Source organism: Gallinula chloropus (genome assembly GCF_964237585.1).
Source record: "Gallinula chloropus genome assembly, chromosome: 5".
Classification (NCBI taxonomy): Eukaryota; Metazoa; Chordata; class Aves; order Gruiformes; family Rallidae; genus Gallinula; species Gallinula chloropus.
In genome coordinates, this window is record NC_140090.1 from 31,704,635 (window position 1) to 31,731,523 (window position 26,889).

General features: G+C 41.5%; 1 protein-coding gene across 1 annotated transcript in view; it reads right to left on the minus strand.

Annotated features, from left to right (window-relative positions):
- PARD3B (par-3 family cell polarity regulator beta) overlaps nt 1-26,889 on the minus strand; it is a gene marked incomplete at its 5' end in the record, with an annotated part of 406,028 nt that overhangs the window by 62,934 nt on the left and 316,205 nt on the right. The window contains one exon of the mRNA XM_084264986.1: nt 15,405-15,701. Within this exon, the coding sequence (XP_084121112.1) occupies nt 15,405-15,701 (297 nt within the window). The remainder of the gene's footprint in view (nt 1-15,404; nt 15,702-26,889) is intronic.

The window sequence follows — 26,889 nt, forward strand, 5'->3', positions numbered from 1 at the left end:
GCAGACCAAACACCTCTGTGATGTTCCCATCAGATATACAACTCCTTTTGCAATAGCCTCTGCACAGATGCGTAATAAAAAGACAGTCCTGTTCCCACACACAGTACAACAGAAATAGTAAAAGCAGGTGGGGAAGCCCAAGATAATATGGAAACAATACTGGTCCACAGGATGCCTGACAGTGATGCTTGGTCTTTTAGGAAGGAGGCAAATGTCACAGGAAGACAATTTCAGAGTTTCTGAGCCTCGCTGCAGTTTAATGTCACTACAGACAGTATACAATTCTCTTTGATTTAAAAAACCTAGCAACTTGATGGAGGTAATGGAGAAATAGGACTGAGCTGCTTTGGTGCCTGGTAACTGTGGAAAGTGCGTACAGAATACCTGTGAGAATGCATTCTCCAAAACTCTTTTCAGTATGGGATGAACACCCATCCACCTCTCTGGACCTCAGCTGTATAAGCATGCCAACTGAGCACAAACATGGACCACAGCCTCCGTTCCTGAAGGAGGAAAGATGGATGTGCTGTATCCAGTCCAGCTCTGTACTCTTGTCCCACCTGCAGAGAGGAAAGCAAGCCGGCCCACCAAGATTTGGGAGAAGAAGGAGGAGAGATCGCTTCCATCTGCCATATTTTTTTCTGCAATGGCCAAGGTTTAACACCCCACGGACAGGCATTATCACTGATTTAAGCACAGTGACCATCAGATTTTTCCTTCCATCATTTTTCTCCATTCAAGTGTATTCTCCATTAATGCACAAAATTACCCTTTTTTTCCCCCCCATCTAATTCACTGCTCCCCATGGGATAGCCATTAAAATTGATTCATGAATACACTACATTTACAGGCAAAAGTAAGAACAGAGAAACCCCCTCCCCATCATGTCCCTCTCCAGGAGGGAGTCTGAGACATATTGAACAAAGAGCCTTCAAATCTTCTGGCACACAGTTTAGAAATCAAAATGTGATTTCCAGTCTGTATCTCTTGCTTCATTACAGAAGTTATGGCCCTTAAAATAGGCAATTGGCTTTGACCGGTAATGTTTTAGTCTCTAACTTGTAGTTCTGTTTGCCTGTAGATTCCTCACTGCAAGAGGCAGCTTCCTTCCCTCCAGTCCTGCTCCCCAACCCCAGCTGCAGCAGTGAAGACACCCTAAAGATTCAGGCTGCTGGAGAAAATGCCAGACCCTGGCCCTTGAGCCTCATCTGGGCTTCACTTCTTTCACTCCTCAACATACAGCTGGGTTTGACAAAGTCACGCTTATCAGATAGATGAGCAGATAGTTTGCTATCTGTGCTGTGGTGCAGTTAGGTCAGAAGAGCATCCTGCCAGTCGTGTTTTCCTGTTTAATCCCATGTAGTTGTGAAGACAGCAATAAAGGCAACTCATCACACTAACCAAATTCTTCACCCCCTAATCCTGCACCTTGAGAGGAAACAGAAATAAAAATCATATGTTACTACTATTTAACTGCATATTCCAATAGCACAAATTTATGAGAATACAACTGAGCCCAGGAGGCAAATTTGTTTTATGAACGTGCATCGTGTTCGGGGGCCAACTGAATGTTACATTAAAAGAAAAAAAAAAAGTCTGAAGAATGATAGTTCTCAGCTTTTAAGATGTCTTCTGCAGTGCCACAGCTGGGTTTTCCAGCCAGCCACACCAGCCACCATCAGAAACATCACCAACAACAGTCTGGGAACAAGTGCCTGACAGCCCTGCCTCAGCATCGTGGATGGAATACGCTCCGGGTACGGAAGCGTATTCTCTACTCACGGTTCAGAAGTATTCCCAGTGCACTTGTCTTAAGAATCCCTGAAATTTGTGCAGAGATTAAAGCCAAACTTCTGGTCCCATAGAGGTCAGGGAAAATAACAGAATGTTGGTTGCTAGCTTTTAAATGTTAATCATCGCTGTTTGCACTAAAACCTGGTTACACTATAAACAACCCCTCCACACACTAGCACATGGTACGAAAATCTGCTTTAAAATATTATATATATATATATATAAAACCCAACCCAACACAAAACCCCCACAAAATCCCACTAACTTTTCTCCTAAGCAGTAGGTAAGTTCAATTGCAGAGGATTCCAGCACACAATTTCTTGTTTCACAGAGGCTGTGCAACCGTTCCTCCTCTTACATACAACTGTGCAAATCAGTGTGTTAGCGATGCTTTTGCAAAAAGGGTTTGACAACAATAGAGAGTCCCCAGCCTGCTAAATAAGAAGTGACAACTCCATTTGAAAGCTGTCTCTGGATGTGTTTTATGTGCAGAAATTATCTGTGACAGTTCAGATCAAAATAGAGTTTTCATTTCATGTGGGAGGTAAATGGACGATAGAATAGGTTACTTTAAATGCTGTAGTCTAGTCCAATTAATGTTTCAGACTTTTTTTTTGTATGGATTTCTTCCGTATTCTGTGCTCTAAACTTTGGGGTAAAAAAAAGGTAAAACTCTTTTTGCCAATAGCATGATGCAAAGAACAGGCCAAAAGGTAATAAAAGTGCTTAACAAAAGCAGTCATGCAGAAGTATGGCAAAAAAAGCTCAAGTTACAGTAATCTGGCTGTGAAACTAATAAGTATAAAATAGAGAAGAAAACATCACTTCATCATTCTTTCAGGGAGAACCAGGCAAGGGAATCAGTTCTGATTTCCCTCCTCAATCAACAGAAATTTTGCCACTTACTTTGATGGAAACGGGACCTGCACATCAGTCTTCCTTCTGAGCAGCAGATACAAATCCACATGCTATCATTTGCTTTTCAGAATGTGCAACATAAATTTACAATTTTTAGCTTATGTAACTGTACCAATGACACAATTTGTATTTGAAAAAAAATGCCAGATCCAAGATATTGCTTTGGCCTCTGATGCAAGGTTGCAGATTTTCATGTTTTCCAGAACATCATACCTGCTGATTCTTTCAAAGATATGCCCCATTAAGTACCAGGCATGCTATGTTCCCGGAAATAAGACAGGATACAATATGAAAGCATTAATGATTTCATCTGCTCTTGTATCCTTTTATGTACCGTGGCAACTGCTGCGATCTTATCATATACAGCGCCTATCACATGTTGCTACCTACATCTACAGAAATGAAACATCCACTACCAAATTTATGTCAGTGTTTGTCTGAATTCAGATGTGAACTGTCACTTTTCTTCCCAGTAAACACACATTCACATTTGTTACCTGCAAATCCATCAGTTGTTTCCTGACCCATTTTAAGGGAATGTGTTTGCTTAAAAGTCTGGAGCCACCGCTGTGTTACCCAAGCACAACGGCGGCTCCCGTGTGGAACTGAAGGGAGCTGCGCTGATTCAGTGCCCGTAGGTTCCTAACTGTCTTTTCCAAAGCCGATGGGGAAACCAGTAGTTCATACATTGCTTTTTCGATGTAAGCGCTGAAGTATCGTTTGCAGAGAAGCTACAGACCCACAAATGGGTGAGCTCATCCTAAATGAGGGCCCATGAACCTCTTACATAATCTAGTTTGTTTATGCCACACTTTAAACAATGCCTATTTTGAATCTTATCTGAGCAACAGCATTTTTCTTGGCATGGTTTTCAATTTCCACCCACTTGGAAGAGCAGGTGTCTTTCTGTATCATTTCTCAACCCTGGGAAGAAAGCAAGCATCCAGAAAACATGTTAAAATCATTTTCCTAAAGTCAGGGTACATTAACTTAAGGTTCCGTGGGCATTACAGAACAGACCTCTGCTGTAAATGCAATGAGCCAGTAGAAACACTGAGACAAAGGTTTCGGAAGATATGAGACCTCAGTATCTCTACTGACCAAAGACTGAACACTGGTAATCTTATTCCTCCGAGGCAGGTTTTAACACAGAAAAGAAATTAACATCTATCTATGCATTAGGGTCTTGAAAAGAAAAACAACAGAACAATGAAGCAGCTCAGACATCTGGTATATCTGCCATAGCTAACAGCAATGAGATAGTGGGCAGAGCTCCCATTAAAGGCAAAAGGTTTGAAGATATAGTGTTATAAAAAAAATACCAGCACAGAGACTAACAAGTCTTAAGTTTTGGGAGGAATTTTCGAGCACTTACCATATTTAGATTGATAATCTATTTGTAGCAGTGTTCAAAGAAAGAGAATTAGACCTCTGCCTATTCAGTTTTGGTGCCAGAACATGTCACTAAGTGCAAGAGACTTTTCAAGCTCTGTAGCAAAGAGGTCAAAGCATCACCACTGATGCAGACAGTGGTATTTACAGAGGAAAAAGAGGAAAAGATCAATCCCTTTCCCCAAGTCTCCTTTACTCTCTCTCTGAAGCAGATGCTGTTTAAACATTGCCATTGTATACAGAGGCAGAAAAAAATTGCCTCCTGTTTTTTTTTTTTTTTTCAAATCAGGAACAGCAGAAGATGTTAAAGGAAGAAAACAACACCTTATTCAGTTGAAGTACTGCAGACTGCTTGTAATCTGTGTACTAACAATCAATAACAATCAGGAATGGGTTTATTGCTCTGAGGCTGTTCCCCAAGCCTCCTCAGGACCTCACACCCCTTTGTCATGTCAAGGAAGTATCTGCTGATATGTAAAGCAGGGACTCCAGCTGCAGAAGGCCTCCTCTCATACCACCCAAGAGCAGAGCAGAAGCAACCCAGGTCCCCTGGTTAGCAGCACACGTATGGCATGCAATTGCTGAATTAAAGCAGTACTTTCAGACTGCTATAGAGCACTATTGTGATGCAGGCATAGAAAATTGCTGCTCTCCCCACCTCGCTGCCAGACAGACCACATCGTGAACGTGTTTTCATCCCTCTGAAGGTGTGCGGTTCTTTACTGCTCAATTGCCAGGTCATGTACAACACCTCCATTAGAAGCGTGTTCCATGCTTTAACTTTCAGACCAGTCTCAAAATAATTGTTTTCCATGCATTTTATGTAAATACCATAATGATCATTTGCGGCTGATTCCCATTTCCAGGGCAATAACCGTATCCTGGAATAAGTAGGCATCAAAGCCTAAGGGCAGAAGTGTTTATAACAGATAAATTCCACAGCTGAAGGACATGTTCTAACTAATACTGGTTTGAGAAGAAATGCCCCGAGGGTACTATTATGCTGAAAAATTTTATTTAAGATTAAAATTTTAAGTGAATGAAGAAATTAAACCATAAATATGGGTCAAAGACTGAACAGCAAGATGTTGTTTGAAAAGTTAAAACATAAGCTGTCTCTTTCTCATTTCTCCTCATTGCTTCCAAGTCACTGGAAGGAAGGGGCTAATGACCTCCCAACAGTGCAGATTACACAGAAGACTGGGACACCACAAAACCCTCACACTGACATACCAGTAACACACATAGGAAACAAGAAAGGAAAAAGATAAAGAGCATTTATTGCTCTACTAGTATGCTAAATTAAATTTGTAGCACGGTCTGGAGCTCACTCACACTCACTCCTCTTGCATCTTTTTTAACATGAGTTGTTTTTCTTTTTGTCCACTACAGCTTGGTGAAAGGAAAAAATGTAGGCAGCTGCCTGTATTGCAAGGAACTGCAGAGTGTAGAAGTCTTTGATGCAATCAAAATGGCGTTCAGACACCAAGTGTGAGTTGGTGATTACAAAGAGATTACCAGCATGCTTATCTGAAGCAACTTCATTTTCTCACATCCCTCTGTCCTAATGAAAGCCCTCACTTTCTCTCAGACGCAAGCCGCAATGTAGCTTAAGACAAGTTATATATTTAATTTTCTATGACTCTTCACAAAATAGTCCCAATTCTCTTCAGCCACTCCAATACCGGTACCTCAATCGATGTCAACAAATGCTCTGCTGCTGCACGGCCTGCCAGAGAAACTGCTCCTTAGCCCTGCACACTTGGACTCCATGTGGTGCCAGGTCTCCTTGCGGGGATGAGGACAGTCACAGAGGTCCAGAGTGCACACCAACTTAACTACATTGGAAGACCTGAGCTGATGAAACAGTAAACTATTTCTTGGCTCGCTATGACCCCTTGGATTACTGTCTGTGCCAGTGGACTTGTGATCATGGATTGAAAAATAGCACGTTTTATTTTGTCATCGACTGTATGCTCTGCACAGCTGTCAGACAATAATCACAATTATTCTCTTTTTATTCAGCATCCTGTTGCCTATTAAGCCATTTTCATCACATCTCATCAGTCCTCCTAATATTTTTGCTAGCACAATATTGAGTGATTTTTAGCTTTTTAAACAACATCAATTCTTAGTTTTCTGCTGACCGAAAGATCTGGTTCTTGCTTCTGCCTATGCTTGCTGTCAGCAACGCTGCTTGTGAAGTGCTGGGGTAACCTTTCACCACTGGTATCTTGACACAAGCAGGAAGCAAGGTCCTGGACTCTTTTTAGGAGCACTCATTTTATCCTGCTATTAGATGTTTGAACCTTCCATGTGCAGGTTCCCATCAACTCATTCTGAGGTCAGATCCATGGCCCCGTTACATCTTTTGTAACTTATTATGTTGAGAGCTAAGTTACTCAATGGAACAGATTTGCAGAAAAATCTTAAAGATCTGCCAGCATAAGCCCTAGGTAAGCTAGGACTGCAGAAAAACCAGTGTATAAATAATCTTCTTAGAATATGGCAAGAATTCCCTACATCTTACAGATGTGTAGAGGTGACAGTGGTTTCCAGCCTAAGGTTTCCACCACACAGTCAAGCTGTATGAGTACACAAGATCACAAGAATCACAAGGTTGGAAGAGACCTTTGAAGATCATCAAGTCCAACCATTCCCATCCTATGCTAAACCATATCCCTAAGTACCTCATCTACCCTTTTTTTGAACACATCCAGGGATGGTGACTTAACCACCTCCCTGGACAGCCTGTTCCAGGCCCTGACAACAATTTCAGTAAAAAATTTTTTACTAATATCCAATCTAAACCTGCCCTGGCACAGCTTCATGCCATTTCTCCTTGTTCTATCTTCTGTCACCTGGCTGAAGAGACCATCGTCCCCCTCTCTACAACCTCCCTTCAGGTAGTCATAGGTGGTGATAAGGTCTCCCCTCAGCCTCCTCTTCTCCAGGCTTAACAGCCCCAGCTCCCTCAGCCGCCCCTCACACGATTTGTCCTCCAGCCCCTTCACCAGCCTAGTTGCCCAGATCTGTACTATACAGATCTACTTTGCCCGGACATGAGCAGTCACACTGGAAAGTCCTACCAGAGTTACTGCACTGGTCCTGCTGGCAGCAGAGCTGAGCAGTGCTGGCAGGTCTGAGGTGTGCCCCATGGTTCCCTGTGCTGCAGTCATCTCAACTGGTATAACAGTTTTTCCTGGTGAACTGAGAAAAACAATCAACTATTAATTTTGAGAACGTATGAGAAATTGTGGGATGACACTTGAAGATTTTTAAGACTCTGCACTGCTTGGGGGGGGGGGGGGTGCGGGGTGGGGATTGCTTTGCCTGTGGCTCAGAGGTATCTCTGGTTAGCCCAGGTCCCACTGACCATGAAGAACCTCTAACAGAAGTGAAGGCCCTGTGAAAACATTTCTCATGGTTCCAGTCAGTCTATGCCCATCTTCCTTGTGTGATCTAAGGGTTCTCCATCCTTATTAGGCTCTTTTAACTGGAATTACTCTGCAGCAGTCTGGTGATAGCCTTTGTCCCCCCTCTCCTCCAGACTTAACTATCTGTCCATTACTTTGAGATTTCTGGGAAAGTATTCTTTGTCTCCCACTAAACTCTGACTAATTTTTTAAAAGTAGCTTGACCAGAAGACACCAATTTATCTTAGCAAAGTGAAAAGTCAGGACAGAGCTTGCTGTGAGCTCATGTCACCAGAGTCTGTACACACACACACACAAGCCAGTCTGTGCTCCTCATGAACCTCTTCCACATCCAAGACAGAGAGGTTCTTCGTATGCACAGACTTGAAAGTAGATGCAAAAGCAATGTAGATTCATCTTACACTGCACTACACAGCAGAGCTTGCACAAGGCCAAGTCACCAGGCCTTTCTCTGGAAGTACTTGCATATCCAGAAGCCAGGAGATGGTAAGGTTACATGACTGTGTCGGGAAGCTGGGGGAAAACCAGCAGACAGTTAACAGAAATATCGAGAATTGGGCTGAAAGGGAAAAGAAAAAAAAACCAACTTTTTTTTTGGCAAAGAGCTTGCTGGAAGGACAAACCTCACAACTTTGAGCAACATAATGACCTACTGCTTGTTGTTTCTCTTCAATCAGGGAAACGGGACTGGGTTAACATTCATCATTTAACCAGACCTGCAATACGAAATAAACCTGACTTAGAACAGATCTCGGGGGTTTTTTTAACCTTAGCTAGAGCAATTCTGTAAGGCCAAAAAACCACATTCTGCCAGAAGACAACCTGGAGCAATGAAAAGCTGGACATTCTGGAAACCCTAAAGAGTTTGAAGGAGAATGGACTACCGGAGAGTAGTAGGAAAACAGACCTGCATCAGATTGAAGCATGTCCCTTACACTTTAATTAAAAGAGGATCTAGCAATTTTATTTAAGATTACCAAATTCTCAGAGGAAATGCATTCCTCTGTCTGTAGTGCTACCAGACAACGATTAATTAGGAAGAAGAAAACAGAATGCACAATGCTACATCCATCCATCCATTCATACTGTGTATCCAGTATGGCAGATTTCCTTGTTCAAGGAAAATATCCTAGTTACACTGCTTGCCTGCTAAATGGAAATACCACATGCTATTAGGGTTTGCACTTTAAGTATGGAAGTGACTGGCCTATAAACAAGATTTTAACAGCTTCTCTTTTGAACAACTCTGACTGTTTAATTAATCTTCAGCCATTAACCATTCATTTAAAATGCCACTTACGAAATCTTAATTTTGCACATTATCAGCTGGTTCACAAATAGCTATCCATGAGCAGAAGTGTAACGATCTTCCTCTCTTTCTTGGAGCATATCAGCCTTATAGTCAATTCTGGCTTCTTAATTAACCACACACACATTAACATTCAAAATTAAATGGTGTTTTGTAAAAAAAAAATATTATGCAGAGAAAAGTTAATATATACACACATTATCCTGCTGCTGATTAAAGAGGCAAGTATGAGCTTTTGGTCAAACAACATCCTGCATAAGACAAAATTTAGCATCTCTTGCTCACACTAGGAAATACGCTATGGCAGGAACACATGCAAGGCCATATGATTTCATTCCAGCTGCACGGACGATCTCATTTTGTCTTTATTTGTACATTTAAGAGGCTGACAACACCATCTGCATTTCACTCTGTATCCTCTGGTATGGTCTCATCTTCCAGCAACAGACCTGCTCTTTCTCCAGGGACCTATCTTCCGCATTTGCATCCAAACGACTGAAAGAATGGGACATTACCAATAAATAGGCAGAATTAATGTAAAATAATTCCATGCAGTGATATATCACATAAGAAAAGACAGGGCTAGAGAAAAAAACAAAACCCAAAGCAAAACAAAAAACCCCAAACAAACCTGAATGCATATGAATGCTTAACACAGCTGCCAAAACTCAGGCTCACCAGCATCTGCAGCGGGCCAGTCACAAGGGAGTTGTGGGAGTGCAGTATATAAAATTTTACACATCTGTCAATAAGTGAGGTGATCCAAATGCAAAGCCTAGCAGGCAGGATGCATGCTGGCAGATTTGTGACTATTCTGCTGAAGAATGCATGGCCTTGAACAAGCATGCACACATTACATGGCAGTGGTAGCTCTGCTCTGGTTGAAGTTTGACTACTTCCTTCTGTTTAGACACCCCCTAAAAAGCTCAGGGTCACCCAAGTTCCATGAAATCAGGGCTTTTCATGAAGAGTGAATGATAGGGCTAGGATAGTTGGAAGGATCTGGATGAGGAGTTCCTGGGAAACAGCACTTTGAATACTATCAGTAAGTAGTTTCTCCTGAATGCTACCAGTAGATCCATACACACCTACACCCAATTAAACATGTCCCAGGTACTCAACATTTCCTCTAGTTAGCACAGTGCAGTGAGTATGCAGTATCCATTTCTCCTTCCTGAAGAAAACCACAAATAGTATCAGGAGCAGACACTACAGTACAAGGGTAACTCCAGTGGCACACCCCACACTCCTGTAGAGCTGGTAGCCAACTAGGGTTTCTGGACTGTCCTGCTCCCCTGAGCAGGACGGACTACTGAGAAGCTCCAGGACCACCGAACCTCTGCTGTGCTTCCTGATGTCATTCGAATCCAGAAATTTATCCGCCAAACAAAGTTTCTGATTTTAACATTATAGGGAACCGTGACTAGATCATAGCCAGAGGTTCCAAAAACTCTGCAGTACATTTCAGAAAAAAATACACTCCAGAAGTAAAGGAGTCAGAGGGCTGTCTCAGGAGGTACAGAGTAGTAAAGGACAGGGAGACAATGCAGATGATTTCAGGACATCAGGCAGAAGAGGCTATGTGGAGGGACTGCATGGCTTGCTCATGCTAGCCATGCTTCATAAATCAAATTATTTCAATGCATGACCATAATTCTCTTTCCAGTGTAACACAAGGTATAATGGCAAAGGGTATGAGGATATTACACAGCTTCATTCAATTTCTACCTTGCCTCCACATTATCCATTGTACAGAATAACCATTCCTGAGTAAAGTACCACCCACTCCCACAGCAGCAGATTGCTTCTTTGCTATCCAGTGATAAAAGGTGGTGTACAAGGATGCGCAGTGAACAATGCCAACCATACTTCGTACCAAGAACAAGAAAACTTCAGTTTCTGTCTGGTAAGAAATACAGAGCTAAGTAATGTACCTGGGCAACCCTAACTTGCCTGTTTTGAACAAAGCCTTTTCTGTGCAGCTTTGGATTTCTATGGCCTTGGATTGAGCAGGATGGGAGTGACCTATACCTGCCCAAAAGAGAAGTGTTTAGCCTGCTTTTTAGGAAACAATGCTCCCTTTGCTGAATTACAAAATCCTGGACCCTTTTTTCTCTCCTCTCAGGCTTACACATAGCTTACATTTGCCATTTGGTTTCTCAGGACCTGTACAGCAATTTTCTTTCTTTGATCCTTTCCAGAGAGAGGCAGACTGCTTAATGTCTTGCCCCCCTCTCATGACTCTGGCCAGCTCTAAAGGCAGGACACGAGGAGCAGATTTAGGGTTGTGTGAGGTATTGGTTTTGTTCCCTAGTTTTTAACTTTGTATGCTGCTAGACTGAGCTTTCTGGAAGAGTCTAAGTCTCCATAAGGAAACCTTCACCCTGAAATAAGAAAGATGCATTTTTCAATTAATCAATTAACATCATAGAGCATAAGATCTCGCATAGTTGGACCCAACATAGCATCTCCAAAAACGGAAAGCTGGATCAGACTGGAGCTTTGGACTCGACCCCTGTGTAATAAAACAGTGTGGGGTTTTTTATTGGTTGTTTTTTTAAATCTGCCACGAGATACAACTCTGAATCTATTCTTGCTAAACAAAGGAAAACTGTACTCGTTTTCGTCAGACCAGCACTTTGAAATTCCCCAAGATAAGACACATAAATAAATGAAGAATTATACTTGGCAATGAGTTTGGCATCAGACTTTAAATGTTTCATAGTTCTGGGCTGAGGAAATAAGTTAAGCAAAGTCTCTAGAACCTTTCCGGAGATGAGCTCGGGGTGTTTGGATATACTTGACAGCACCATGTTCAAGGGAGGAAAAAAAAGAGGAAATTGCTTATTCAAAATGTGAGAAAGGGTCGCACCATGTGACATGCCTGACATTTAAGTGATAATAGTGTTGTGCATATGCTCTTTTGGCTTTGGTCTGACACCTAGACTCTGCCATGGTGCAACTTAGCACTGTCATGGTACAGCCTTGATGACTAAACTCAGAGAGATGTGACTTACCACTTGTTTCAGGAACATATGGGCCACAGATCACCCAGCCTCTGCTGCAGGCTGGGGAAACGTACAGCGTCTCCGGCAAAGACCCTGTGAGTTCCCCAGCTGCACAAGGTGGCTGCGCAGGCTGCACCATCCTTTGGGATGCCATTTGCATTACAGAAAATTGTGGCTAATTAGAAATAAACAGAAAAATGCTTGATTTACAAAGAAATGTGTGATTTTGCCAGCTATTTTTTTTCGCTCTCTTTAACTTAACATTCACAGAATACACTGATCATGCTAATGCTTTCACTATATTCATTAATAAGGACAATTTACATTTATATAGCACCTCTCTTAGTTAAGAATTCCAAAGCTTTCAGCAAAATATACACAAAAAATTACATCTATTTCACTGAATATAGTCATCGTTGGAATGAAAATCAACAATTGTGAAGCAGTGCAGAACAACGTTACACAACAGTACAAAGTAAGACACAAAGCAAACCCCTCAAAAACCCAAAGCAAAATACCCCTGAGATGCCAGATGCAAGCGCAGGGACAGGGGATGGTAGTCTGAACACAGGAGTGTGAAGCAGGTCTGTGTGTGCTCTGAGGAGCAGTGCTTGGAGGCAGCAAACATGCTTCACAATGATGAAAGCGACAGACTTCATATGTGTGCAGCTTTGCTCTATACTGAAGGAGATTCCCAGTTTAAACTGGATCTACTGAGAAGAATGAACCAGGAACACTCGAAGGATGTTGGTGATTAGAAAAGGGAAGGTGAGTAAGCATACGTGAACTGTGAACAGTGCTTATCTGGACACTCAGCTTTTAACTTTACAAATGGCTTCCAAATTCTAGAAGGCATTAATTATATCAATACATTTTCCTGCAAAAATGAAATAAAATAAAAATGAACTTCTTGTTTCAAATGATGGGTTTTAATTCTCTATCATAATGACACGTAACTGGAATTCCCAGACCGAACTGAAATCATCCATTCTGTGTAGAAATTCCCCTTCTACCCAAAAGCCCATTTACTTTAGTCACTGATCGAGTCTCCCCACACTATATTACAAGCTGAGAGTCAGAGGTGGGAGAAAAAGCCATCCATCTAAAGTAAAATTAATAGCAAAACTTTGAGAGAGAGCATGCATGTGTTAGCAAGACCAAAGCACAAGCTATTACATGACAAATATGTTGATAAATGTTCAGCCTTGCAAACACAAAATAACTTTGGTTTGGCTAATAAGCATCCATTATAGCCCTTTCCCATCATTCTGAGGCAGACAAGGTAGTTTTCATACTTGACCCTTGAAAGCAGATTTGTTTTTGTAATTAACATGTTATCCGGGGATTTTTCTTTCCACATCTCTTTCTCCTTTCACTGCTCTCCCTCTAGCACAGAAAGGTTTCCTTGCCTGAAGTTGCCACTATATTCAACAACTGCTTGCTGAGACCTCATGACCCACTGCATAAATTCACATAAAATTATTCGCATTTGGCACATTTCTGCTGGCGAATAACAACAACATTTTTGTCTCTGAGACAAAGGAAAGAAAGGTTTAAAAAAAGAACAAAGGCAGCCTAATAAGAATCCCACATTTCCTATTTTGTCCTAATCTGGTTAAACAGCCTCTACAAGCCTGAGAAATTCAACAAAGCGAAGTTGTTGTGGACTGTTTGTCTTTCAGTACAGAATCAACACAGATGGAGCAGCCTCTCAGCATGACTTCTGATCACGGGCTCAGATACGAGGTAACTTTCCATGCCTGCTAGAGGTTTTGGTTTTAGTGTCTCGCTGAGTTATCCTGCTCTTATGGCTAAATCCACACTGAAATCCAGGATCCCAACACTAAATCCAAACCTGGTTGGAACTTCGATCCTGTCCACAAGGCAAGTCAACTTGCCTTACAAAGTAACTGTAGTTACAGCCACAGTATAAGCTATCAAATAAGAGGCCAGAGGGAAAGATTTGAGCTTTTCTTTCTGCTGTGTGGAAAAACAATGTAGAGACCCCACTTCAATACAGATGATGTTTTTTAAATGCAAAGCTATAAATTCTCTGTTAAAACTGGTATTATGAAGCAACCTTTATGACGTCTTACTCCAACTGAGTTACATCTGTATATATTTCCATTTGAAATATATGCAATCTTCCCACTGAGAACTTTCGGGTCTGGGTTTATGAATTAGTATGAACCTGGTTTCTGATTCCTTCTCTATATACAAACGTTTGTGCAGTTTCAGTAACAATCACCTCAAGATTTTTCTAGTAGAGCAAAACACAGCTGAAGGCAAAAAGCTGAGATCCGTACAGTGCCTCTTATTTCACCCTCCTCATCCTTGTGCAGTAGGAGGACAGGAGTTAATAATATGAAAGAAGAAAATCAGCAATTCCATTATGTCTGGAAAGATCTCTATCATACTGAATTTAGGTGAAAAAGAAACACTTGGCCCAATCCCCACTACAAACTTGGATTTATGAGAGAAGCGTTTTATTACTATTTATAACAATGACTCAGTAGACATTTCTGAAGTACTATGATGCCACAAACTGAAAACACTCTATCTGTGCTCACATACTTATCCAAGATTAACAAGTTTGGTACCACATAGCACAGATCGAGGCCATGGGGAGACACTTCAGATTGGAATATGAAGTCAACGCATGAAGGATTCTTCAAGTCCCCCATGTCCTATTCTTTTAGCTTTTTTTTCACATCTACTTGTCTGTCTTGCCTACACAAACATAGGTTGGTTTGAAAAACCCAACATCACTATATTAGCACCATGAGAGTAATGAAGTCTTACATTCTTTTAGCCCCACATTCCATAAACAACCAGGTTTAAAATAATCATAATGGTGACTACATCACCAACTAAAAGGAATTTCTGTTTTGTTTTTAACCCAGAGAAAAACTTGACCGTCTTTCTTTAATGCTATCAACCTGGAGGCTTGACAGTAAGGATTAAAAATGGCTCTTTCCTTCCCACTTGGTTATTGGAAAGGCTGTGAAAGGCAATCAGTCTTGTGAAGCCACACTTCACAGCCTGCATAAAAATGCCATGATTCCCAGTCCTCTCCCCAACCTAATTGAAAGTGTGTAATATCACACAGCTGGGGAAAGCTAAACCATAAACATATGCAGTATATCATGCTATCGTACAAAACTTGTTACTAAGAGGCACTTGATGATCAGCAGGATCGAAAGGGATCTGAAAACAGAGATTATTTTTGCTGCAGGGTAAGAACTTTTCCCAATTGAAAGAGGGAAAAACACTCTCTCAGCAGTGCAGGAATTGGACTGGAGTCAGTTCATTCATTCTGTTTGTGAAATATGGACTTTTCTTTAATGATTTCTGTTTGACTGCTGCCTTGCTCAGATGCTTTGGGGGTAACTGCTGCAGCAAATCATGGTTTTGGTTAAAAGGAAATCCATGGCTTTCTAGCCAGTAAATACAGAGGTTTGGGGCATCTGTACAGCTCCCCCACTCAGCCTCAGGCCCCGTCCCCACCAAGTTGTGATAGTTTATAATGCCAGGCAGCAGTATTACCTGTCACTGGGAGTCTGTGGGTAGTGTTGCTTGTTTATTTTTGCATACAGTCCTTCCAAGTGCTCCCTCTCCATTGGTGTTGAAGGAGAATCACGTGGATATACAAAGGTTTCCGCTACTGCCGGTGATGATGGCCTGTAGATGCTTGCTGCTGGGTAGGCCTCTCGGAAGTGGTTTACTCTGGCATAATTTGGATCCACCTCATCATCATCAATGTCAGGTCCTCCAGGACCAGTGGAATAATCACTCAAGGCTCTCAGTTGCTTTTGCCGTAACTCCTGATGCTTTGCACCAATCCTAACAATGAGAAAGAACAAATATGTAGTTGGATCTGCTTCAACAGCAACCACAGAAACTGATTCACGACACAAGTTTGGAGCACCATGCCCAAACGCAAGTCTTAACATCTTCCAGTACACCGTGCTAGACATGACAAAATAGTGCATGCAGCACTTCTGTATCCCTGGCAATCACCTTTGTAACCAAGGTTGGTCATCATTTTCATGAAAAAAAATGATGCTGTATATAGTGTGGCTTTTCGCAAGCGTGTATGTGCGTGTGTGTACGCATGAAGACACAGATTTAATTCTACACCTACCCTCCACTTTGCAGTTAATATACCTAACCCAATCCTGAAACTTTTTAATCTAAATTAGACAGTAAAATTGTTACTGCCCCTTGGTCACTCATCTGACCCAGAGTATCCTAAATACATTAACTTGTGAAAAGTGGATTAAATGTGAACATAAGTGGAGAGATGGCACAGTTGCCTCAAATCAAAGGACCATGGATAATTTGCTGAAGATTTTAAAATTATTATTATTTTATTTTGGCTACATAAATGTGAAAATCATGCCTTATTATATAGGGGATAGGGATAAAGTAAAACAGCAAAGAAATTAATAGGAACCTGACAGAGATGAATTGGTACATATAAGTGAATTAAAGACTATTACTGGCAGTGCTCCACTGTGATAAAGCCTTAAGTGGTATTACAAAATGCTGCTGCTAATCAGGGCCATTGTGTAATCTCTTTGGAATAGTAAAACATATTCAGGTAAATTTCAAACTCAGCTGATATTCAGTGATTCTACATTCACACTGGAGAAAAATAACCTATAGCAAGGCTTTGTGAGGCAACTTCTGTTAACTGCTCAGCTACTCCTTGACACAGCTTAATTAAATGCAGTGAGATGGATCTGGCAGAATGCTGACCACAGGATGTAATAAATAGCATTTACAGAAAATAACGGGGCATGGAGGAAAAAACAAAGAACGGAAGACAGATAGAGATGCAGTGCCTGACAGAAATAGTCAACATTTGCTGAAAGAAAGAGCAGTATAATTTGTACCACAGGGGAATAAGTAAAAAGGGTCTACCAGACACGGTTACCCCAGTAAAGCATAATGGCCTCAGGACTCTGCATAGTGAAAAATGAAGATGTTCTGGAGAAAGTCTTTAAAAGGCATGGAGAAGATGGCTCCCTGAAGAAATGGATGAGCACATTGGGAGCTTCCAGTCTGACAGACAGCAGCTATTACGTACAGAATGGAATTCATACCACTTCTTTTATTTCATTAGAATTGTATCATCAAAATAAATGCTAATACTTTTCAAATAATTTGTAGCTAAAAAGGTTCACAAATAATTCTGAGGAGAACAACATGCCTTTCCACACATTTACGTGAGTACATTAATGTCTATCAGGCATGCTTTCCAGTAACCCCTCTCCATTAACTGCGCTAGGACGTATGAGAAGTGATGTTAGTTTTTAACACTTGCAATGTAGTCACACTTTACAGAGGGATGAGCCTGCATATGGTGCAGCCCTTGACAGTCAGGGAGGGTCCCACTACCTACTCTGCCTTCCCTCAGTGAAGCAGGTGACCCTTCTCTCTAGCACTTGAGTACTGTGTGCAGTTTTGGTCACCTCGATAAAAGAATGACATCACAGTATTAGTGTGTCCAGAGGAGGGCGACCCAGATAGCAAAAAGCCTCAAGGGTAAGACTTTGGAGCAGGTGATCCCATTGCACCCTAAACTTTCCTTAAGGCAGGCAACAGAGGGGCAGGTGTTGATCTCCTCTCACTGGTGACCAGCAATGTGACACAAAGAAAAGGAATGAAGCTGTCTCAGGAAAGTTCAGATTGGATACTGGGAAAAAATTCTTCACTAAGATGGTGATTGGTCACTGGAACAGGCTCCCAGGGAAGTGATTATGGCACTGAGCATGCAGAGTCTGAGGAGCATCTGGACAATGCTTTTAGTCACGTGGTTTAATTTTAGATAGTTCTGCAAGCAGGGAGTTAGACTTGATGATCCTAATGCGTCCCTTCCGACCTGATATATTCCATGAAACATTTTAATATAGAGACCATGTGAGAAAATACCTTCCTAAAACACCACTTCTGCGTTTCCTCAAGTTCCTGATCCCAGCCGAGTTAGTTCATTTTCTTTAGTTTTTCTTCAGATATCATTAAAAATACTCAGAGACTTAATGTAATCTACTACAGTACTTCTTTGAGATGAAAGGATAATAAGAAGAAATGAGCTGCAATCCATCTATATCCTTAAAACCTCTCGGGTTTCTATGCTGAGGCTTCCTAGAAATTCCTAAGAATTTCTCCTTTTTACTTCCTGGAGCTCCTTTCTCTCTACAGTCACCTCCTCCTCTGTAACCTTCACTCCACTTCTCTTTTGCTCCAGGTTTTCATGCCACACACACTCCCTGTTTTGAATTCAAACAGTGGCCTGGGTCAGGACAGGCACAATCCTCAAGTGCAACCTCACCCAGGGTAAGGCAGTGTCTCGAAGCAGTCGCAGACTTCAAAATGAGCCTTTGATTCTGCACAACTCTGACTCCATCCACAAGGGAGATTTTATTGGAGGATCTTATGGAGGTCATAGCCTGGTGTCAATATGTGATAAATTCAGTTAGTAAAACGCATATTCTCACATTTTACTGACAATTGCACTGGCTTAGCTGGCTGATGGCTTTTCAGGACAGCAAGAGTTTAATGGCACTTCCAGAACGAAGACATGTACAACTTCTTTGTAAAACTAACAGTGACACTGGTATAGACCTTGGTAAAAGTCATGCTTTTATTCATAAAGCAAGGGACAATGGCATGGGGAGTAAGTCAACACGGAGAAGCTATCTAAGCAAACAAAATAAAAAGCAGTGGTCAGCCTGCATTTCTACCTAAACCACAAAGCACTGCTGGCAAATGAGTAATAATTAGAGAGCCGCTGAAAGCACACGAAGTCTTTATACTCCAAGGGTTTGTGACTAAAGATAAAAGAGAGATTATGCGGCAGGGAGTGGCAGAGGGAGCCTGCCTCTGTCCATGAGGGAAACACCACAATAATCGTTCATATAAAGGAATTTGGGGCAAAGATGTCACTTGGTTCATTCCCGTGAAAACCTTTTCAGGTAGCTCATCGTCCGAGAGCACTCATCATGCTACAAGGACAGGGGTGGATTTCCATTGTAAATAAGGCCTCAGACATCAGTGAAGCAGGAAGGGAGGTCTATGCTGCTGGTTTTCCATCTTTTATATATACAGGCACTTCAAGAGAAACCCTCTTGCAGAGGGATTAATATTTTACATGTCCCACATGGGATTATGTCAGAAATGTACAAACGAAGGCACTATCTTTGTTTAAAAAAATAAATCACACAACTAACTGTTAGCTCCTGCACCCAATAACTGTCAGTTTGGCAGTAGTCCTTGCCTCCAATTATCCTGCTCTTCTTTCACTAAAATGCAAAAAGCACTTTGAGATTGTTGCTGTCTTCCAGATTCACTCTGAAAAAGCATTGAATGTTCTTAAAAACCTGGAAAACTATGGCGGGCTTCACCCTCAATTAGTGATCAAAAAAAGGCTAAACACAGACTTTAGTGCAGGAAGACATCGTACGAGGTACAAGTTTCATGGCACACACAGGTCCATGTGGGACAACACAGGCAGAAAAATGGGAGGACACTGCATTTCAGGGAATAGTCTTGTCACACACCAGTGCGGAAGGCACAGCACTCAGTCCTGAGAAGAGTCCCAGCAGCTTCACAGAAAATGAGCTGCAATGTTCTCTGGACCAATACAACAACTGTCCCCTTGGTATTTAAGACCTCTTTGAAAGCAAGAGTAGAGCAGCACAGCAGCATCACGTGAATCTCGCTTTCATGTCTGACAGCGCGAGTAATTTGTCCTGCTATCAATACTGGTATATTCTGCACAACAAAAGCTGGAATTAGGTCACCACAATTTTCTTTTGTTCCTGTGAATAAGCCTAGCTTCTTCAACTTCTCCTTATGAATGCAATCTTCAATCGCCGTCACTATTATAAGTCAAACCTGCTCAAGAACAATTATTTGCATTCTATATTATACAGACCAGTCGATACTGGGTTACGTGAAATTCTTCATGATCAATGTTTTCTCTTTTCAATAAGGCTATTATAATTGCATTAATATTTCTTGTTTCCTTTTTACTCTTCCACACAAATCTATAAAATTTCCTCAGTGATCTCTTTTTCATTTCAATCCAGTTGTTCAAATATAAGGAAACAAACTTTCAGCTGGCCCTCCCTCCCTTCCTATTTACCTGTCCTTCCACGCCTTCTCTTACGTTTGTATTCTTTAGAAGTTCCTTAAAGATTTTTTGTCTAGTTTTAAATATCCTCACTGTATTTCAGCACCATGTTTTCACCCAGTTTTAAAGCTGTGTTTTCTATAGCACATCTCAGGAGGTGCCCAGGAATTCTTTACTGAGGTACAGAAACATGAATGTGCTGTTCCTTCCATCGCTCTGCCAACTTTCCCAAGCAGGCTACTTCTGCTGTATCCCATTCCAGTCATTTACCATTCCTGCACCTCCCTCCGCATTGCCCCTTATCTGAACCAGAAGTATCTTTACTCCCAATCACAATAAATAAATAAATACAATCTTCCAAATCAACACAACTATCACAGCAACCAGCTTATAGTTATTACAAACGATTACTACAAGAGAGCCCCAAACTCACAGCACAGGATGGATCTCATTAAACAACTGCTGTGTATTTGTGACAAAAGACAAAATGTCACTCAGCACCATGATGCGGGCAGTGAAACCAGAGATGTGGAGAGGCACAGGTCACCATCTGAACAATTTAGTGTAGAACTAAAGTTTCTACAAACTTCCTGATGAGGGAAAGGGAAAAGAAAAACTCAGAGAATGAAGGGAAGTTACATGAATTTCCTTTTTGGTATCCCCTATCAGTCCTGCTTGCTCTCTTCCGTCACCTGAACACCATATTCTCCAGTTGAATCTGCGCACGGCCACTACATCAACTTCCCTTAGCTGTGTTTCTGTAAAAACACAGCCTTTGCACACAAGGACCCAAAGGACAGGCAACAAAAGCACCATATCAAGCAATGTAGGGTTTTTTTTTCTCTCCCTCCCATGACTCACCTTTTTCTTAATAGTATCCAAATGCATATCCTACTCCTATTTTTTCTGTTGCTTTCAAGACCCACTAGCTATCCATAGCAGCTTTCTCTACAATAAATAATTTCAGCAAAACAATATAGTCTGTTAACATATATAACCTCACTAGAACTACAGGTACCATTTCCAAAACATGTTGTATCCGATTTGTACAAGTCAAATGAGGACAGGATCCTAGACACCTCATGTACTTCTGGAAGCGGCACACAGCATTTTGGAAACACTTCTCTGCATTTCCCATATCACACCCCCAGAGCTATAAATCAAAGAAACACTCTCATTTATCCTTCAAACAATCTTCCTATCTGACAAACCCACACAAATCCTATAGGGTGATTTCTCACATGCTAACACGTGAAAAGACGCATAAACCCAGAGTGCAGCAGCCACAAAAGGGTTAACAGCCCAAACGGCTCCTTCCAGCTGCAGCTCAGACACACGATTGAGTTACTGTGGCTTAACAAGTTATTGTGTTTCTGCTGAGCTACTGTCAATGACCACATATGTATTCCCTGCCTGTGACAAACACAATGCAAAACGCTTTAGCCTGACATCAGTGACAGAGATACTGACAGGCAAAAGCTGGCTTAAAAGACTGTGGCACACGCAGAGTGAAGCAGCTGGAAGAAGGGATGTGGACCACCTCGAGAAAACTCCAGAAGAGCTGAGCAGAAGTGACTTTTGGAGCAGACCCAGACATGCTTTTGGGAATTGGAGGGCTAGGAAAAGCCATAAGAGATACTCCTCATCTCTTGGCCCACCAGGTGGAAGCTGGGTAGGTGGCTGGGAAAAAGAAAATGCTGAAGTTTCTAAAACCAGTGCTCTAAGCCTCTGTGAAAATTAAAACGCAGGACTTAATGCTCCCAGCACAGTAGCTCAACAAAGGCCAGGGTCATTAGAAGCTGTGGAACCCAAAGACTGCCTTCCACAGGAAACCACCGGCACAACACCGGATGCAGCCCGGCTTGCCACTCATTCTGGAGGGCCCACACCAGCCCTGGCTCGGTCAGTCTAAAAAGCCGTCACGTTGGATCAGGGCAGATCTTGAAGCAGCATGTCTTCCTGATTCTGCCATCCTCCGGTGAGGGTCAGGCCATCTGCTGCCCAACAAGAGACGTGACACCACCAGCTGCTACATCTAGCCACAGGGCAGAAACTGCAGGTGGGGAGCTCGGCCCAGGAAGGACCGTGGGTGCTACCTTACTCGGAGAGCTGCAAGGCCGCACTTAGCATCACAACAGTTTTGGATGGGGAAACCCAACCAAAACAGACACAAAACAAAAAAGCACAACCTTTCCTGAGGTGTTTGAACTCCCCCTCTGCACTCCCCATGAATTCTGGGTCATCCCGCTTCTTCTGACTTTCTAGGGAAAGTGCAAAAGTGCTGCAACATTTTTTAATTTACCATGCACTGACTATGTATGGCTTGGTACTGAGCAATGGGTTTGAGCCCCATGGTGTCCATCTAAGTAGTCAAACACAGGACAGAAAATGCAGTTACTGACCAAAACAGCGTATTTCACAAAGGGACCCTGTTTTATACTTCAGATTAATACAGCTACATTTCTTGTACAGTGGATTAAAAGCAATAGACTTTGTGGAAGCACAAACAGGTACATGAATGAGCAAGGTGCTCTGTAAGTCAATGAAAGATGCTCCCAGGGAAGAAGGACAAATAACAAGCAAAGGCAAAACTTGTAAACACCAACAGGGCCGTAGGCCTTTCAGGATAATTTCTATTCTGTTCACAGTAATAGGAGCAGAATAAAAGCAGGTAAGTGAGTGGGCATACAATCATTTTGAGGCATACCTAAACTCCGAAAAAGGACCCAATCCTTTAAGTTTTTTGAGGTCATTGAGCTGTTAAACATATTTCCACCCATTTGGTTGTTCCTTCCAGAAAGCAGAATAAAAGCTGCTGCATTGCCTCCCCGCCACGTGACTCTCCCCAAGATCTACATACCGCAACAATTACTCAATTTACATCTGATTTAGTATCTTAATACTTCAACTGTGATTTTACATAACATTTCTGCTTTTGTCTCTCATTTACCTAATTCATACATATATTGAGTAACGGGTTGTCTAGAGGAAAGCAGCCTATTTCTGCAGGAGGTCACTTAGATTTCCATTGGGTTTAATGTTTTAATTCCTTTCTAGCTGCTAGCAAAATATATTTTGGTAACTAAAATCTTGTATTTTCATTCATTTACATAATAGTGAACTGAATACATTCTGCCTTCAGATATTCATAAGCCATAATCACTGATGGGAATGGGTATATTTCACTTGAATATTTGAGGAGATAATTTCAGTACAGTGCTTTTAATTTTTATTTCATAATCATTTGTCAGACAGCCATGGTCTAATGACATTAATGATCTTATTCAAACCTGCATCTTTTATCAGGAAAAGCCTCATCTGTATTTTTTCAACCATCACCTAGGAAAACTCTAGAGGCAGGCAGGTCTCATAGCTAAATAAAATAAAATAAAAATCCACCTCTTGCCAGTAAATTGAGGACATCTGATATGGACTCATCAAGACTCAGACAATATCTAATTTAGTATTATCTTTCAGGGTATTCTGTTGGAGGCGTATTTGTTGAAAACATCTTCTCCATAAGCTATGCAAGTGTTTCATCATTCCAGCTCATTCTATTGTGCTGGATTTGAACATCTTCTCCCCCATAATTAGTATCTGTAATTGTGAACAAGAACAGAAACAGTCTCAGAAATAAAAATGGGAAGCCACAAATTCAAGTGAGTAAGAGACTGTAACTCGAGCTAAATAAGATAGATCTTACAACAAGCATTAACTGTCCCAATGATCAAAACCACCAGGGCTAAACATGAAGTACTGGCTGTTCTAGGAAACTACCCCACACCACCCATATACTGCTAAACTGACCAAAGGAGCTGTCTTAGGATGGTTCTAAGTACAGAAATGGAGGAAAGAAAAACCTAGGATGGAGACAGAACTACACTAACAATAAAATTTAAGATTTACGACAAACTTAAGATGAAACATAAGCCTTTCATACCACAAAGTGAGGAGTGAGAACTTTGGATAGACAAGACTGAGGTATTAATGTTCTTCCATTTCTTTCAGAGGAGACACTATTTTACACGGGATCCTGTCCTCTAAGAAAATCCTAGCTTTAATGGGGTCAGCGTATTTTTCCCCACCCTGTGAACTTAAATGAGAACAGGATTTTACCTTTGCTGTTAAATCTGAGAAAGGTTTTCTGTCTCTCTCCTGTCTGTACTAGCTGTACACTGAGTGAAATGCACCAGATTACAGAAACCCAACTATCAGAAAAGCCAAATATATTCTTTATTTTACTACGCTATGCAATTTTCTATACTCACAACTATCCCGAGTTATTTTTTGAAGTGATAATGTAACAGAAAAATTTAGGTTGGAGAGAACCCCCTGAAGGTCACCCTGCTCCAACTCCTGCTGAAAGCAAGGCTGACTGCACAGATCGGGCTGCTCAGCCTCCTGTCAACACAATGCTCCTTGTTTTGTGACAATGTGGATTAGACAGTGGAATCATTCCAGGTTTGTCAAAATTACTCCGGCATCTTTCACCTGAGATGTTCTGATGTCTTTAAGAGCTCCAACCTGCTCCTAAAATGGCCTTGAGTCTGCAAGGACTTTGGAGTCCACAGATAAGTTGCAGGTCTAGTTCTCAGCACTGATTTAAAGGAATTCTCAGGTGTCTGTAATTTGTACTTTTCCATTAAAAAGGTAAGTAAGATGCTGTGCACGCCATACCTATGTCCCTTTTGCTAACATGAGCTCATTCTTGAACAAATAATTGTGAAATGAGAATCAAAATAATGGAATATTCATAGAAACCCAGATTTAACTCTGCTTATATTTTAGTCTTTGGGAACAATGGAAATGGAAGCAATAGGAATGGAAACAATACCAACTGCAGTCAAACCCCATAGATTCACCTCTCTGACCAAGTCATTAAGCTTAATTATTTCAGAGAAGCTCATCAGATAAACAGTGAACCAGTAAAAAAGCAACTGCAGAATACCTGCAGAAAAACTATGGGGAGACAGAGGCATCAGTTTATTTATCTTATTCACTGCCATCGATGGCACATCTCTAACAAGCGTAGATATCAGTCATACACCACTGAGGATTGTAATGCTGTCTTCAGAAAAACTCCAGAGAGACCGTAATGACTGTGGGAAGACACAACATCGATTTGACACCTTCACAAAACCCCAACCTCTACAACCACATGGAGTTACACAGGTCACAACAGACCCACGAAGACTGACACGCACTGAGTCCCTGGGGCCGCCTCCTTTGGTGAGTGGGTATTCTTGGAACATCTCCTTCATAGATACTTGTAGCAGCTCCACTTAGCTCAGGAGACCTCATTAATCTGTACAACCATCTCTGCATCTACATAAGCTTTATGCCTTCATTTGAATGAAAGCTTAGCAGTGGAAGGAGCAAGCCTAGCTCCAGGGAATACCATGTCCTGCACATTTCTTCATTGCACCCACAAGACTGAAACTGGAATCTTGAACAGGATCACTTTGTTGAAAACCAGGAACAGTCTGTGTTAGTTAGGGAGTCACAGGTTATTTGTAATTAACAGTTCTGGATTAGAAAGCAAAGCTCAGCTTTGACTAAGCAGACAAAGCTTTAAGACTTTCAGGAAAGAGCACTACAGAGAATTGCACACGCAAACCAGTTTCCTGCCTGCTTGCCAAACCCCATGAGTTGTATTCTCATTTTTATCCTGTAGGTAAGGGAGTCTGAGAACAGGAATGCTGTGCTATGGCACTGCTTCAAAGTGCATGCCAAAGCTTTATGATAGACTGTCATAAATCACATATGGAAGGGCAAGGAATGAAATGCAGCTTCCAAGTCATTCTTATGCCCTTATTGATTTGGGGTTAGGCAAGAGCTGACCTACATTCAGTACTGCATCAAAGAAATCCCTAGGCCAGATGAGCCTGTCTCCTAGAAAGCACGAGTATTATCCAAATAATACTGGGCTAGCACACTGCCCAGTTCCACTTTATTAGTTGGGCATGTAAAAAGGTTTCTAACAGCAGTTTTAAAATTACATTGTAAAATAGAAATAAACATCAAGTAACAAACCTCTGATATATACAGAAAAGACATCAGCCCACTTATGCCAGAGTGCGCCAAATCATCACCCCTGAACTGCTCTGACCTTTAGGTGGGCTTGTGAAAACTGGTTTCCAGGGCAAAATGAAACCAATGCTTCAGTGAAGGACAAGCCAAGGATCTCAAATGCCTTGGTTGAGAATTTGGGTGCTAAAATTTAGAGGGTATGGCTATGACACCTGAAAGTGCTCTGGTACCTGAAATAATACTGTGATAGTTAAAGAAAAAGGCAAATTCGATGTGCCATTGTGTTATCCTTGATTCTTAATGTTCTTGAGCTAGGACGATCTGGGATCAACTCTCAGCCTAATGTCTTAAAAACATCCTGCAGTGTTGAATTAGCCACATGGAACAGCTCAAAAATTGCTATCTGGTTCTAAATGCCACATCACAACCCGTGAAAGGTAGGTGAGACCCATCTCCCTAAGCTACTCATAACCCAACATCAATCTTGGAGTTCCATGGTACTCTTTTATTACATGTTCTGGTATGCAGAGCAGCAGCAGATCTAAAATGAGAATCATTCAGAATCAATGAGTTGGGATTAATCTATCCTCCTGTCCAGTGCAAGTGCTGCCACAGTAATAAACAGAAATCTGATAACTTCATACTGTCAGCACAAAATGAAACTATGACCTTGACCTGTGCAACATCATCCAGTAATTTTTTCATAACTTCAACATACCATACTACACGTCTATGATCTAATAAGAATCTAAAAGTAATTAACTGGAATTTTTGAAAACTGAAGCCTTAATCAAATATGTATTCTTATCAGGGTTGCAAGCCAGCAATAAATTGGGACATTTAAAAAACTGGGATCCAATC